Raw genomic sequence first — 12,966 nt, 5'->3', positions numbered from 1 at the left:
TTCAAGTTGATCGGTGCAGTGAGTGGATGTATATGACGATTCACATAACATGTGTTAGATATTCACCTACCATATCCAGCATGGTAAAAAGTTAGAGCAACATTGTAACGTGAAATCTTTAGTGAAACTTTGGAAGAACCGAAAAGACGTGTATAAATTATTAACTATTATGTATGGTGAAGATGTTCTGAACCAGGTGGAAGCACATAGACCCACCGGGTTGGTCTAGTGGTGAACGCGTCTTCCCAAATCAGCTGATTTGGAAGCCGAGAGTTCCAGCGTTGAAGTCGTAGTAAAGCCAGTTATTTTTACATGGATTTGAATGCTAGATCATGGATACTGGTGTTCTTTGGTGGTTGGGTTTCAATTAACCGCACATCTCAGGAATGGTCGAACTGAGAATGTACAAGACTGCACTTCATTTACACTCATACATATCATCCTCATTCATCCTCTGAAGTATTATCTAAACGGTAGTTACCGGAGGCTAAACAGGAAAAAGAAAGAAAAAGGTGGAAGCACATAAACAGAGCACTACTGGATAAAGGTATTAGTCAATATTTGAAGAGACAGATTGGGGAGTATCTCTCGGAGCGAGTATGTAGGATTAATGCCTTGGAGGGGCCTATTGAGTTCAAATTGTATGGTGGGGTCCCACAGGGATCTGTCCTTGGGCCATTATTATGGTTCCTTATGTTCAATGGCATCTTGCAGTTAAACTACCCAAGAGGCGCTGAAGTAATACCACACGCAGACGATCTAGCAGTGTTAGTGCAGGGTAAAACTACTCAGGAGGTGCAGGAAATAGCTAATACTACTTTGCAAAGAATAGAGGAATGGCATGCTCTCCGGTTCACCTCCAATTGACCTGATGGCCAAATATAGAGTAGACAGAAATAACGGACTATCAGAGCAAGATGCCAGAAGCAGACTTTTGAATAGTTGGAAAGACAGATGGAGTCAGGATGGACCGGCAAGCAGAACTAAAGAGCTGATACCAGATCTACAAGCATGGCTCAGCAGGAGACACGGGGATATGGATTATCACATGACGCAGTATTATACAGGCCATGGCAATTTTAACAATTACCTATACAGGATAGGCAGAAGGCAGGAAGTCAAGTTTCCACTCAGGGGACGGAAATTCAAGACCAATCATGAGGTCATCAAACCTGTGAAGATATAATGCAAGGAGCTTGAGAAAGATGGTCTGGTGTTCGTCTTTAAAAGGAACAGTGGGAAAGTGTATTAGAACCAAGGGGGGGGGGGCTTACTTTGAAGAAGACCATATAGATTTGGAAGACTGAATAAATATTTTTTGTATGGAGCATTTTTATCATTACTTTTTGAACAGTACCCCCCCCCCCCCCCGTGTGTATATATATATATATATATATATAAGATCATAGATTATAGTAAAGGAACAATGGCATCAGTGTGATATGTGTAGAAACATAAAAATTATTAATTACTTGGAAATTGTTCTTCCAAAGGATCTTTTGGACTTAAGTATACAGTTTCTTCTTCAGTGGAGTAACTGATGAGTGGCACCATGCCACCTACCTGAAAAATATTTAGGAAACCCTTTAGTTTGTAGTTGAACATTATATTTTTGTATTTGTTCATTTAATATACTTTTTTGCGAGATTTACTGTGTTGGTAAATTTCATATTCTTCAGTTATTCAGAGGTATTGAGATCTTTATTTTGATAACATCTGTATGTTGTGTTTCCTGTTTCTGTGATTTGCAAATGTAGATTCTGTGTTTAGTGTGAAATATGTGTTCTTTGTATTTAATTGATTGTGCATCTGGTCTGTCTTAATCTCACATTTAGTGCAGTTTATTTTATAATTCCTGTGTTCTACATTCTGTTTTGTTAGTTTCCTAAAGTAAATTAGTGGAAATACTGAGATACTTTATTTTCTTTACTAATGAGTAACGATAGTTTTTTTTTTGTGCTGATTCTAAATTGAAATCAGGATTTCTGTTTTCCTCATTTTTTTTTATAACTAGCCTTCATATTTTTTAGCAAATATCATGCGTAAACTCCACCTACTTGTAATTTTGTAAATTTGAATAATAAGTAAATTCTTTAGTTATATTGATTAATGAAATGACGTGTTTGGATTAGAAATTAAGTCATCTTTATTGTCATTTATGCACTAATTAAAAAGAACAGGAATATACAATTCATTATTTAGTTTCTTTTTAATGTTAAGATTTCATCAGTGAGTCATAACATATTTTCCTTTTATTTCCCTAGGCTGCTGATTCTGACCTGTAGATAAGTAAATTAGATAATGAACTATCTCATTGGTTAGGACCATCTTTTTGATTACCTCATTCATGTGCAGATATGTTTAACATTCAGTGCTACAGATAGTTTGTGCATCTGTTTTTGTTTAAATATGTTTATGTTTTGTTTTATAAATATGTTTATTTATATATTCATTCTGAAAATTAAATGACTATGAAGATTTTACTATTGTCAGACCTTGTGCAGATTTATCAGTTGATGAAGAAAGAAAAGACCCAGATTTTCTTGATAATACAAATACTGAACCTCACATAATTAATCAATCACAATTTGATTCTTTTGTGTTCTAAATTTATTAAATAATTAAGCACAAATATTTAATCAAAACTGAAAGGATAGAATCTTTTACAACAGATTAGTAAATAAATGTCTTTCATGGCATACAGTCCAAATTTTGAAATTTCTTCTCAGTTAGAGAACGTAGTCTACTCTACTATAATGGCTTAGATTCTTTATTGGAAGCTTGTGATATATCCACAATGCTGAAGAATTGCATCTTTTTGTAGATTCTTCAAAGCACAGTTTGAAAGCAGAAGCAGCTCTTTTTCACGCTTTAAATAAACACCCATCAATTTTTTTAGTTTACGCCGCCCACAGAAAGACCTCATATGAAAATATGAACTCTACATTGAGCAGGATTCAGTTTGAGAAATATTCATGAAGATATGAAGGTACTTACACAACTCTAAGATTGCAACTTGGGTTCACTAAATTTTGATGTTTCTTATGTGATGGGACAACAGGCATAAGAAAAATCATTACATAGAAATTGGCCCAAGAGAGGCACTGATGATGCGAGTGAAGAATGTTGTAATTCAGCACTAGTAACACCTTAAAAAATTTGTCTTCCACCATTATACATTAAACTACATTTGTGAAAAATGTAAAGCAACATATAATGATGATGCAGGATTGTAGTTTCTGAAAAGCAAATTCCCAAAATAAATGATGCTATGACAAAGGAAGATATATTCATATAACCTTAAATAAGAAAAGTAATTAATAAATCCTGTATTTTAAAAATGTTGAGTGAAGTTGAGATTGCTGTGTGGCAATCATTTCAAAATATAATAAACAACTTCTTGGGAAATCCTAAAGCAAATAACTATTAAAAAAACTTGCAGGTCAGTTCTTACAGAGAACTTAGATGTAACATGCCCTAAAAATTTATTTTTCACCTTTGCATTTGGATTTTTCCAGTTATCTTGGCAAAAAATTATGTAACAAATACAGAGAATGCTTCCATCAGGAAAATATTCATCTTGCAAAACACTGTCAGGGTAAATAAAACCCAAAAATGATAGCTGATTACTGTCGAAATCTAAAGATGTTTACCTCAAGCCAGGTATAATAGAGAATTCAAGAAATATATTTTAGATCAGTATGTAGTGCAACTAATGTATTTTAGTAATAATAATATATTATCATCATGTTTTGTTGCAACAAATAATGTTAATTACAACAAAAAAAACTGTAACATACGTATTTGAAAACATTTTTCCTCATGTGTTTGTTGCAATCTAGTCAACTAGTGCAGAGTAAGGAATCCCTCACAGCCCAATGAAATGAGGATGACATATAAATGAGGTGTAGTCATGTACAAATTCAGATATCCGATTAATTGAACCCCAACCACCAAAGTATACTAGTATCCACTATCTAGTATTCAAATCCGTATAAAAGCAACTAACTTTTATTAGTTTTGAACCTCAGAACTTTCAGCTTCAAAAATCAGCTGGTAAATAACTGATTTGCAGTGAGTTAACCACCAGACCAGCCCGATGGGCTTAAAGTTGAAATTAGTCAAAATTTTTGTAAGTATCAGTTACTCATATTCATTTGAAACATTTTTAATTTTTCATGTTAATTAACTACTTTACGATTAAGCGTCATTAGTTTCAAAAACGCACTTTACATTTAATTTTAAAAGTGAATAATTAATAATTTTTTACTTTATCACATTCTGTCATGCTGATCTACTAATTGCATTTGGGTATAGGGTAAATCAGATATGTATCTATTTCATTCTTGAAAACAAATTTTAATATTTTCTGTATTACATGAAATTATGTTTATATAAAAATAAAGTTTCCAATTCTTTTTTTCAGAATTTCCAGAAGAAACGTGGGCACAGCGTCTGATATTATTCCAAGAAGCAATTGCATTTCGTTTTGGTTTTTTAACTTGTGTTACTGAGAAGGAAAAGCAGCATCATCATAACCAGTATATTCACTTATCTGGTAATTATACTTTTACTGATTTTTAATTATTCATCTAAAGGTTATTTGAACACATTTTTGCAGTCTTGATAAGCAGGTGGTACATTACAGGTCATGTTATTTTGAAAGTAGGAGCACAACAAAATAGTTTGTACCAAGTCATAAGTCATTACAATATCTTTTATGTGGTTTTATTATTAAATCTCCATATGTTATTTTTAAGAATAATATATTTGCTTATGTACTAATTTAGTTGGGCTCACACCATTTCTATGAGATTTAATCTGTAGTTATATGGTGCAAGTCTCAAGTCTCAGATTAAGCTTCATTTGCTCTTTCAAGCTAGAATATATTTTTGATATCCTGACTTTCATTCTGATATAAAGAGTAACTAGTCTTCCTTTAGTTGGCCATCTTCAAATTATTACTGTGTTGAAAGCAATTACTTGATATTACTTTTCTTCATGATCATCAGGTCTTATACTGTTCTTATTAATAACAACTGCAAAATTTTATGAGCAGATTTACAGATGTTTTCTATATACCATTTCTCATAATTTCTATCGTGTTTATGTTCAGTGCTGTTCTTATAGCACTGTAAGAACAAGCAGTGTATTTGATATTGCACCAAAGCAAAACAACCTGTGAGATAAAAATGTCTTTAAACTTTTTGTTAATGGCTTGAAAAACACTTTTTTAACAGTTACATCTTTCCATAACTTTTTTTTAACTTAATCTAGGCTCATTTATCCCTTGTGTTTGTGACTGATTATTTTGTTTTCTCTTTAGAATTTTTTACTTACTGTAAATATCTTAATCAACAGATAATATTGGCACATTCTAATAATGATGTATTCTTCCCACTGGAATCATAATTAAAATATTTTCTCACAACAGTTTGCTAACTAGTTATTGAAATGTTTGGAATTTTTTCTCCTTTTATTTCTAAATATGGAGAGTTTAATATTATGTTCAACTCTTTATAGACAGATGAACTCTTTATGTTAACTGTGAAAATGGGTCATCATACTTGCACATTCTGACATTTATGTTTGGTTTTGTTACATATCTTTTATTAGGTAGAGTTTTAATCCTTGGAAGTGTGATTCTTTACCCAAAAGAATCATTCACTAATATTTTTCATAACATGTTGATTTTTTTAACAGATGAAGTAGGACTGTGTAGTACCAGATAAGAATAAAACAAAAAAAATTGGTGCTTGTGGGTCATGAACATTTACCACAAAATAAACACTGGAAAGGAACTTCGCAGTTAGTAATTTGATTCATATACTGTCGTATATAATATATATATATATATATATATATATATATATATATACTTATATATATTCATTGGTAAAAGAATTTAAGAATGAAATGCTTCTAGAAAGAATTGCCTGTCTTAAATGTATCAGACCCAGCTGTACTGTGTTTTAAAACTATTTATATTGTTTTAGGTTATTGACAGCCCAGCTAGTCTATCTACTTACTAAAACCAAATGGTTTTTAAAAAAAAAAATCTTGAAACTTCTACTGTTAAGAACAAAATTTGCCTATTGTATTTCATCATAAAGATTAGAAAATTCTACTAAAGTTTCTGTATCATAAGGCAAATAGTCCCAATAGTCCTGTAAAACTAAAGGCAAACTTAAACACAACTTCAGCCCAACATTATTTGTCAAACCATTGTCATTCATTATTAAGTTGATGGATGAACAACCTCCAATTTCTTTTTTAAATATTCTCATTCTTTGTACTCATTCTAACTTGGTGCTTAGGGATATCTCAATTACAAAAGATTTGTGGGAAATTTTTCAGTGTTAATCACTGACATCTATAAATATGATAAAATTTCTCCATTATAAATATTTTTACTTCCCTATTACATCATCATTTACTGGGGTCATTGTCAAGACCCTTTTTCTACAAATTAAAAAATATACATATAATATATTTCGCATCTCTACCCTCATTGTAATAAAATCCTGTTTGAAAATAAAACATTAAAATATAGTATTTCAAAAATTTTGTATTTTCCAGTTTTTATTTTGTAATTTTTAACCTGAACAACAAAGATCAGGGATGTGAGTTTCTATTAAATTCTGATTTTTCTTTATAAAAATTGTAAAATTACACAGTGCAATAGGGGTGCAATAGGGGTGCCAAGCAAAGGTTAAAATTATTAGAAACTATAACTATTGTAGAAGTAGGTAAATCATTTAACTCCAAAATTATGTCATACATAGATGATGTTATTTTAGAACTTTTGTCTGATTATCTGTTTCCTATTAGTTAGCATAAAAATAGCTGTACAGATTTTAACAAAGATTAGAAGATGTTTTTATTTTAATTTATATTAAACTATTTTGTTGCTTTAAAAGTATTTTAAAGCATCTTCTAATCTTTTTTTTAGCAACTTTCAAAGATAATAAACTTTAAAAAATTTATAATAAACTGTTTTATAAAACAAATTTTAATCTACATTCAATGATTTTTTAAAATAATTTTGTAGGATAGATAACATTGTCCAACATTGAAAATGTTTCAGGCTCAAAAATAGCTTATTCTTATGTATTTCCATCTGCTGAATTCAAAGATCACCATAAAATGACCAATTAGCTCTTGCTTTGGAGATACAATGACATGTCATTTTTTACCCGATCTACATTTTTAGTTTGGGGGTAATTTTGTTTTTGGAGTTGTCACACCTGTTAAACAAAACACAACTTTCTCCAGCTGTTTATAGGTTATAAACATTATTTCTGTTGTTGTGACTGTGAGTTTCATATTGTTTGTGTTGTAATTAGTGCAGAATTTCTGGTTTTCTTGTGCTTTTGAAGTGAAAAATTTGTTAAATCAAAATACCACAGAAATGTGTAAGTTCAGTGAATAATTTTTGTTACATTTGTGGTGAAATAACATTTTCGTCACAGAAACACAATCTGGCACCTCTTGTGAAGACTGTCTATCAGTTTTATTTTGTATGAAGGTAGGGTACCAGGTTAAGTCATGGGCTTCACATATATGTTGCAACTCTTGCTCAGTTATACAAGAATGGCTGAAAAATAAAAAAATGATATATGGTTTTTGCTGTACCTATTGTTTGACGGGAGCCTACAAACCATAAAGGCTTTTAAGTACTTAAGAGACAAATTTCCTACATTAAGTTATGCAAAAGTTAAGGAAAGTATTTTTGTTGAGCCACAAATTCGACAGCTTGTAAAGGATCCTGCATTTGGCCAAATTTTGGAGGGGAAAGAAAAGGAAGCTTGGGAAGTCTTAAAGGGAAAGAGTCATTCATGGATTTTTAGGCAACAAAAGAGATGAAAACTACAGTCAGTTGGTAACAGTACTGCAAAAATACCATCAACTCGGATGCAACATGTCCCTTAAAATCCATTTTCTCCACTCACACCTGAACTTTTTCCCTCCTAATTGGGGAGTTGTCAGTGATGAACACAGAGAAAGATTCCATCAGGATATTTCTGTAGTGGAACAAAGATATCAGAGCCACTGGAATGAAACAATGCTTGCAGATTACTGCTGGTCTGTGTGTAGGATGCTCCAGAACTTACAAGAGGAAAGCCAAAAGATAATGATCTAATGAAGCCACTACATGATTCTCCTCAGACCCAACCAACTACCAAATATTTTTCCATCAATTAAGAACTCTTAGAATGTAACTGTCATTAAAAAAATGTCAAATGAACTTTCTATGTTGGTATACGTAACAAAAATTTTCTCTTAATCCATTAAAATAAAATACTTCCACCTATTGTATATCACAGAATCTGTGCTAACAAAAATTTTTCTTTGTCATATTCATTTTTCTCAACCCAAAATTAGTAAGATTTGACTCATGAACTGAAGGAAACATTAAAAAAAAGTTTTTTGTTGTGCAGTGAAGATTTAATATTACTTGTGTTTGGCAGATTTTTATGTTGGATAACTAAAATAATTTTTACATATAAAAATTATTTTTAAAATCTTTTTATTTTGTGGTGGAATGTAAATATATTGAAGGAAAATATTAATTGATAATGATATATACTGGTATCTGGATAAATTTATATTAATTCTGCTATTAATCCGCTGAATCCATTTATAATATTCAAATTTTACTTGCTCATTTATAATATTAATATCATTGTTTTTTATTATATGTATTTTTCAAGAGACTTTTTTATTAATTTATTATTACTTATTTCTAATACTTTTGTGTCCTGAAAAGGTATGTTTAATGTATTTTATGTGATCTTCATAGTTTGATTTTTGTTTATTATATTTAAATGCTTGTAAGTGTTCCTTAAGGTCCTTAATTTTTTTAAATGTTCTGTTTTTCTTACCTGTATAGAATTTATTGCAGTCTTAATTATCACAATTAATTCTGTATATACCTGGTTTATCATAAATGTTTTTATCATTTAGTTTTTTAATTTCTTTTTATTAGGTTTAGGAGCTTTTTTATAAAAGTTGGTGTGATGTTTTTTGAAGAAGTGAATTGTATTATTACATCTTATAGGTTCAAATTCATTGGTTAAATTATAAATTTATCCAATAGATAACAGTGTATATTATCAGTAAATATTTTCCTTCATATTACCATTTAACAATCTGACTATAAAGAAGTAACATCCTTCTTTTTTGTCATTAAAAATATATATATATACATCTGATAAAGTGGTATGCACTGTGAAAGCACTAATGTGAGAGAATTTTTAAAGGAATAAGCAGAAAGTGATATTTTTATTTTATTTACTTGATAATAATCATTATATACTGCTAGGATGCTAAACTAAAAATTCATTGGCATTGAAGTTAGAAAATTAATATTTAGTACAATAAAATCACAAAAATACCAATAACAAAAAACTGAATTGAAAATATAACAAAAAATGTTTAAAAAACAGATTTTTTTCCTATTTACTTAAAACTCAAAGTAAATAATAAATCCATTCATCATAAAATAATTAAAAATAAAAATTTTTCATATTAAAAATTATTATAGATAAAACTTTGTAAAGATAAATGTAAATTGAATAATAAAATTTACAACATTTACTTTATATATAACTAAACATTTTGGTTATAATATGTTTCAAAATTAAAGAGAATTATCTAATAATAATAATAAACAATTTTTATACAAAAAGGCTAATAGTATGAACAGAAATTTCAGTAAATTAAAAATAAATAATCCAGATAAATATATATATAAACTGATAATCAATTTGGTAAACCATTTTTTAAATTTAATTGATAATAATTTAACTGTTGATAATAAAGATATTCAGAATACACATAACTATTTCAACTAAAGAAAAACTGAAATACATAACAATGTAGCTTTTACAGTAAAATGTAATATTAATAGAATAAAAATTAATAGCAAAGTCAAAAATAACTTAAATAATCCATACCAAAATTTTAAAAACAGAAGTAAAGAAAATAATGCTATAATAGTAAAAGCCAACAAAATGAATTATACATGAAAATCAGTGTAATAAAAAAATTTATTCATTTTTAATAAAACAGTAATTGTAGCAAATTAAATAATAATAATCCGACTGATAAACTAAAAGAAAAATGTTATAAAACATTGAATGATTGTAACAAATTAAAAGAAGATAAAAAATGTATATATTACAACAATCCATTACTGCTAAATTTTCAGGGTCTTACAAAAATCTATAAAGAAAATTCTTCCATCAGACCACTTATCAGTTACATAAATACACGTTTTTTTAAATGTCTAAATTTCTATCAGCTTTCTTAAAAAATAACATCAAACCTAATAACACATACAATATCAAAAATAGTTTTGAAGCCATAAAAAAATTAAAAGAATAAAATCTGATAACGCCATATTAGTTTCATACAGTATTAACAATATGTATACAAAAATTACAGTAAAATAAACTTTAAATATTGAAAAAAAATTATTACATAGTAAAACAAGCATTTCTACCATAAGCCAAATAGCATTATTGGATCTCACCCTAACCATAATCATTGTACAAAAAAAATTAAATAATGAATTTTACTTACAGGAAGAAGGTTTACCAGTGGGATCCCTATTTTAGCACAGATATTTTTACAAAATATGTTAGAAATTATTATATTTAATATTAGACTTTTAAAAAGATAAGGGAAATTAAAATCAGTAATATACAGGAAACCAGTAACAGTATACAATTATAAATAACAATTATAAATAACCAGTAACAATTATAAATAACTTCTCTACCAACCCATTTATCAGAAAATTGTCTGATACAATAATATGAAAGTGAAAGTTTACAATACAGTGGTAATATTAAAAATGATTCCTGGAGTTCATTAAAACTTCATTGGTAAGAGGCGACAAAGTCAACGAACTACGTTTACAGTTCTAAACATGATCTAACCCAACAGTGAAATGAAAATGGGGAAAAAATGAAATAAGCATGAAAACATTATATCTCAGTTCAGTTAGATAGGTAATAAAGAATACTTTCAAAAAATACCTCAAATTTTGTTAGACAATGTTTTTTTCCATTTGATGAACCGGGGACTCAAAATGTCATTTTATTCATTTTGTTAATGTACCTTTGCGAACTGTACCGCTAGATAACAGTACTTGATAGTACTAGGTAGCATACAAGAACTTGATAATGTACTTGAAATAATAAAATTTAAAAGAAAATATGCTACAGCTTGTTTTAATAGTAAATGCTCTTACATAAATGTATTTTTTTTTAAAAGAAAATTCTAAATTATTAACAGATTCTGATAATAGAAATGCAGTGTCTACCTTTTTTGATATCAGTATTGTTTTGTTAAAAACAGTTTTATTTATATTATAGAAATTTTTGTTTTTTTAGTGGAAGAAATGATATCTGTGAAACTTACCGTACAGTTTATAATTGCATTGTAATTTTTTAAATTTAATTAAACATATAACAATTCAAAATGGATATAATAAAAACATCATTAATCATTTTACAAATAAATTAAAATACAGATACAGCAATAAAAAAAACATTTTCTACTCGTATATGATAATAAAAATTTTCTACCTATAGTATATAATAACAATAAATTTCACTTCTTCAAAAAACATCTTACCAACTTTTATAAAATAGCTCAAAAAACTAATTACAAGAAATTAAAAAACTAATTAATAATAATAAAAACAATTTTGATAAACCTGGTGTACATAGAATTGTGGTAATAAGGATTGTAATAAATATTATATAAGTATGAAAAATATAAAATTTTAAAAAAGATTTAAGAAACACTTACAGGCATTTAAATATAATAATAAAAAATCAGACTATGCAGATCACATAAAATACAACAAACATGCACTTTCTAATCTACAGGACATAAAAGTATTAGAAATAAGTAATAATAAATTAAAAACTGCCTCTCAAAAAAATACATACAGGTGATTTCAAATTGCACAGTCATCTCTCGTTAGATATAGCCAAAAATAAGTAAGCTCTTACATATAAAAATATAAGCCGAGTTCATATAAAAATATAGGTCAGAAAACAGTTTGTTAACGAGTTTCGGCTTGTGAAACATTTAGCTCTGCTTTCTGCTCCCTCTGTGAAATTAAACCAGAGTAAAATTCTTGGGGTACAAATCAAGAGGGTAAATTTGTTGCTTCCTTATGGTTTTTGTTCTAAGAAATTGAATAAAAGTTATCTCAGACCTGTATCTTGCTTAGGTTTTAAGAAAAATGGGTAAAGCACGAAAAGGTTTTATAGGAAAAACACTTTTTTAGGTTTGGAATAAAGTAATTTGTTTATTTGCCAGTAAACAAATAAAAATTTCTAGTTAACTTTGTAGAGAATTTAATTTTGAGAAAATTGATGAAAATAATGTATATTAAAATTAACTATAACTTTGAGAAGTTCAACTTTAATTAGAAACAAAACACACAAACTGGATCGGAAAAGTGGTACAATTTGTAACAGAACAATTTACATACAAATGCTAAAAATTATAAAAATAAATTTGAAAGATATCTTTCTAAAACATATTAAATTTTTTTTTACTTTTTGTTAGATTGGCAATAACAGTTGAGCAACAATTAAATTTAGCATCTAGGATTTGAATATTCATTTGAGCAGGGTTTGTACTGTTAATAATAATGGGTGATATCACAAATTTGTTTTCATTTGGAGAATTGATGGATGTGTTGTTAATTTATGGTAAATTAAATAAAAGTGGATTGGCTGCTATGCGTAAATACCGGGAAAATAATCCAGGTTGAAAAGTACTCGATCAACATTGGAAAAACATTTGAGGCTTTGGAGAGGAGTTCAAGATACAGGTAACTACAACAATTTGATGCTGGTAGTGAACATTTTTGAGAAATGCCAATGTTGAAGAAAAAATATTGAGTGCGGTACAATTATCTGCCACCTCAAGCACAAG

General features: G+C 28.6%; 1 protein-coding gene across 3 annotated transcripts in view; it reads left to right on the top strand.

Annotated features, from left to right (window-relative positions):
• The window catches only part of Iml1 (GATOR complex protein Iml1), a 199,049-nt gene that overhangs the window by 174,870 nt on the left and 11,213 nt on the right, over window positions 1-12,966 (top strand). For all 3 annotated transcript variants that reach the window (XM_075365142.1, XM_075365139.1, XM_075365140.1), the window contains one exon: window positions 4,427-4,558. In XM_075365142.1, the coding sequence (XP_075221257.1) occupies window positions 4,427-4,558 (132 nt within the window). The remainder of the gene's footprint in view (window positions 1-4,426; window positions 4,559-12,966) is intronic.

The sequence above is a fragment of the Lycorma delicatula genome, chromosome 4 (assembly GCF_047948215.1).
Source record: "Lycorma delicatula isolate Av1 chromosome 4, ASM4794821v1, whole genome shotgun sequence".
Lineage (NCBI taxonomy): Eukaryota > Metazoa > Arthropoda > Insecta > Hemiptera > Fulgoridae > Lycorma > Lycorma delicatula.
This window is presented reverse-complemented; position numbering and strand designations above follow the sequence as displayed.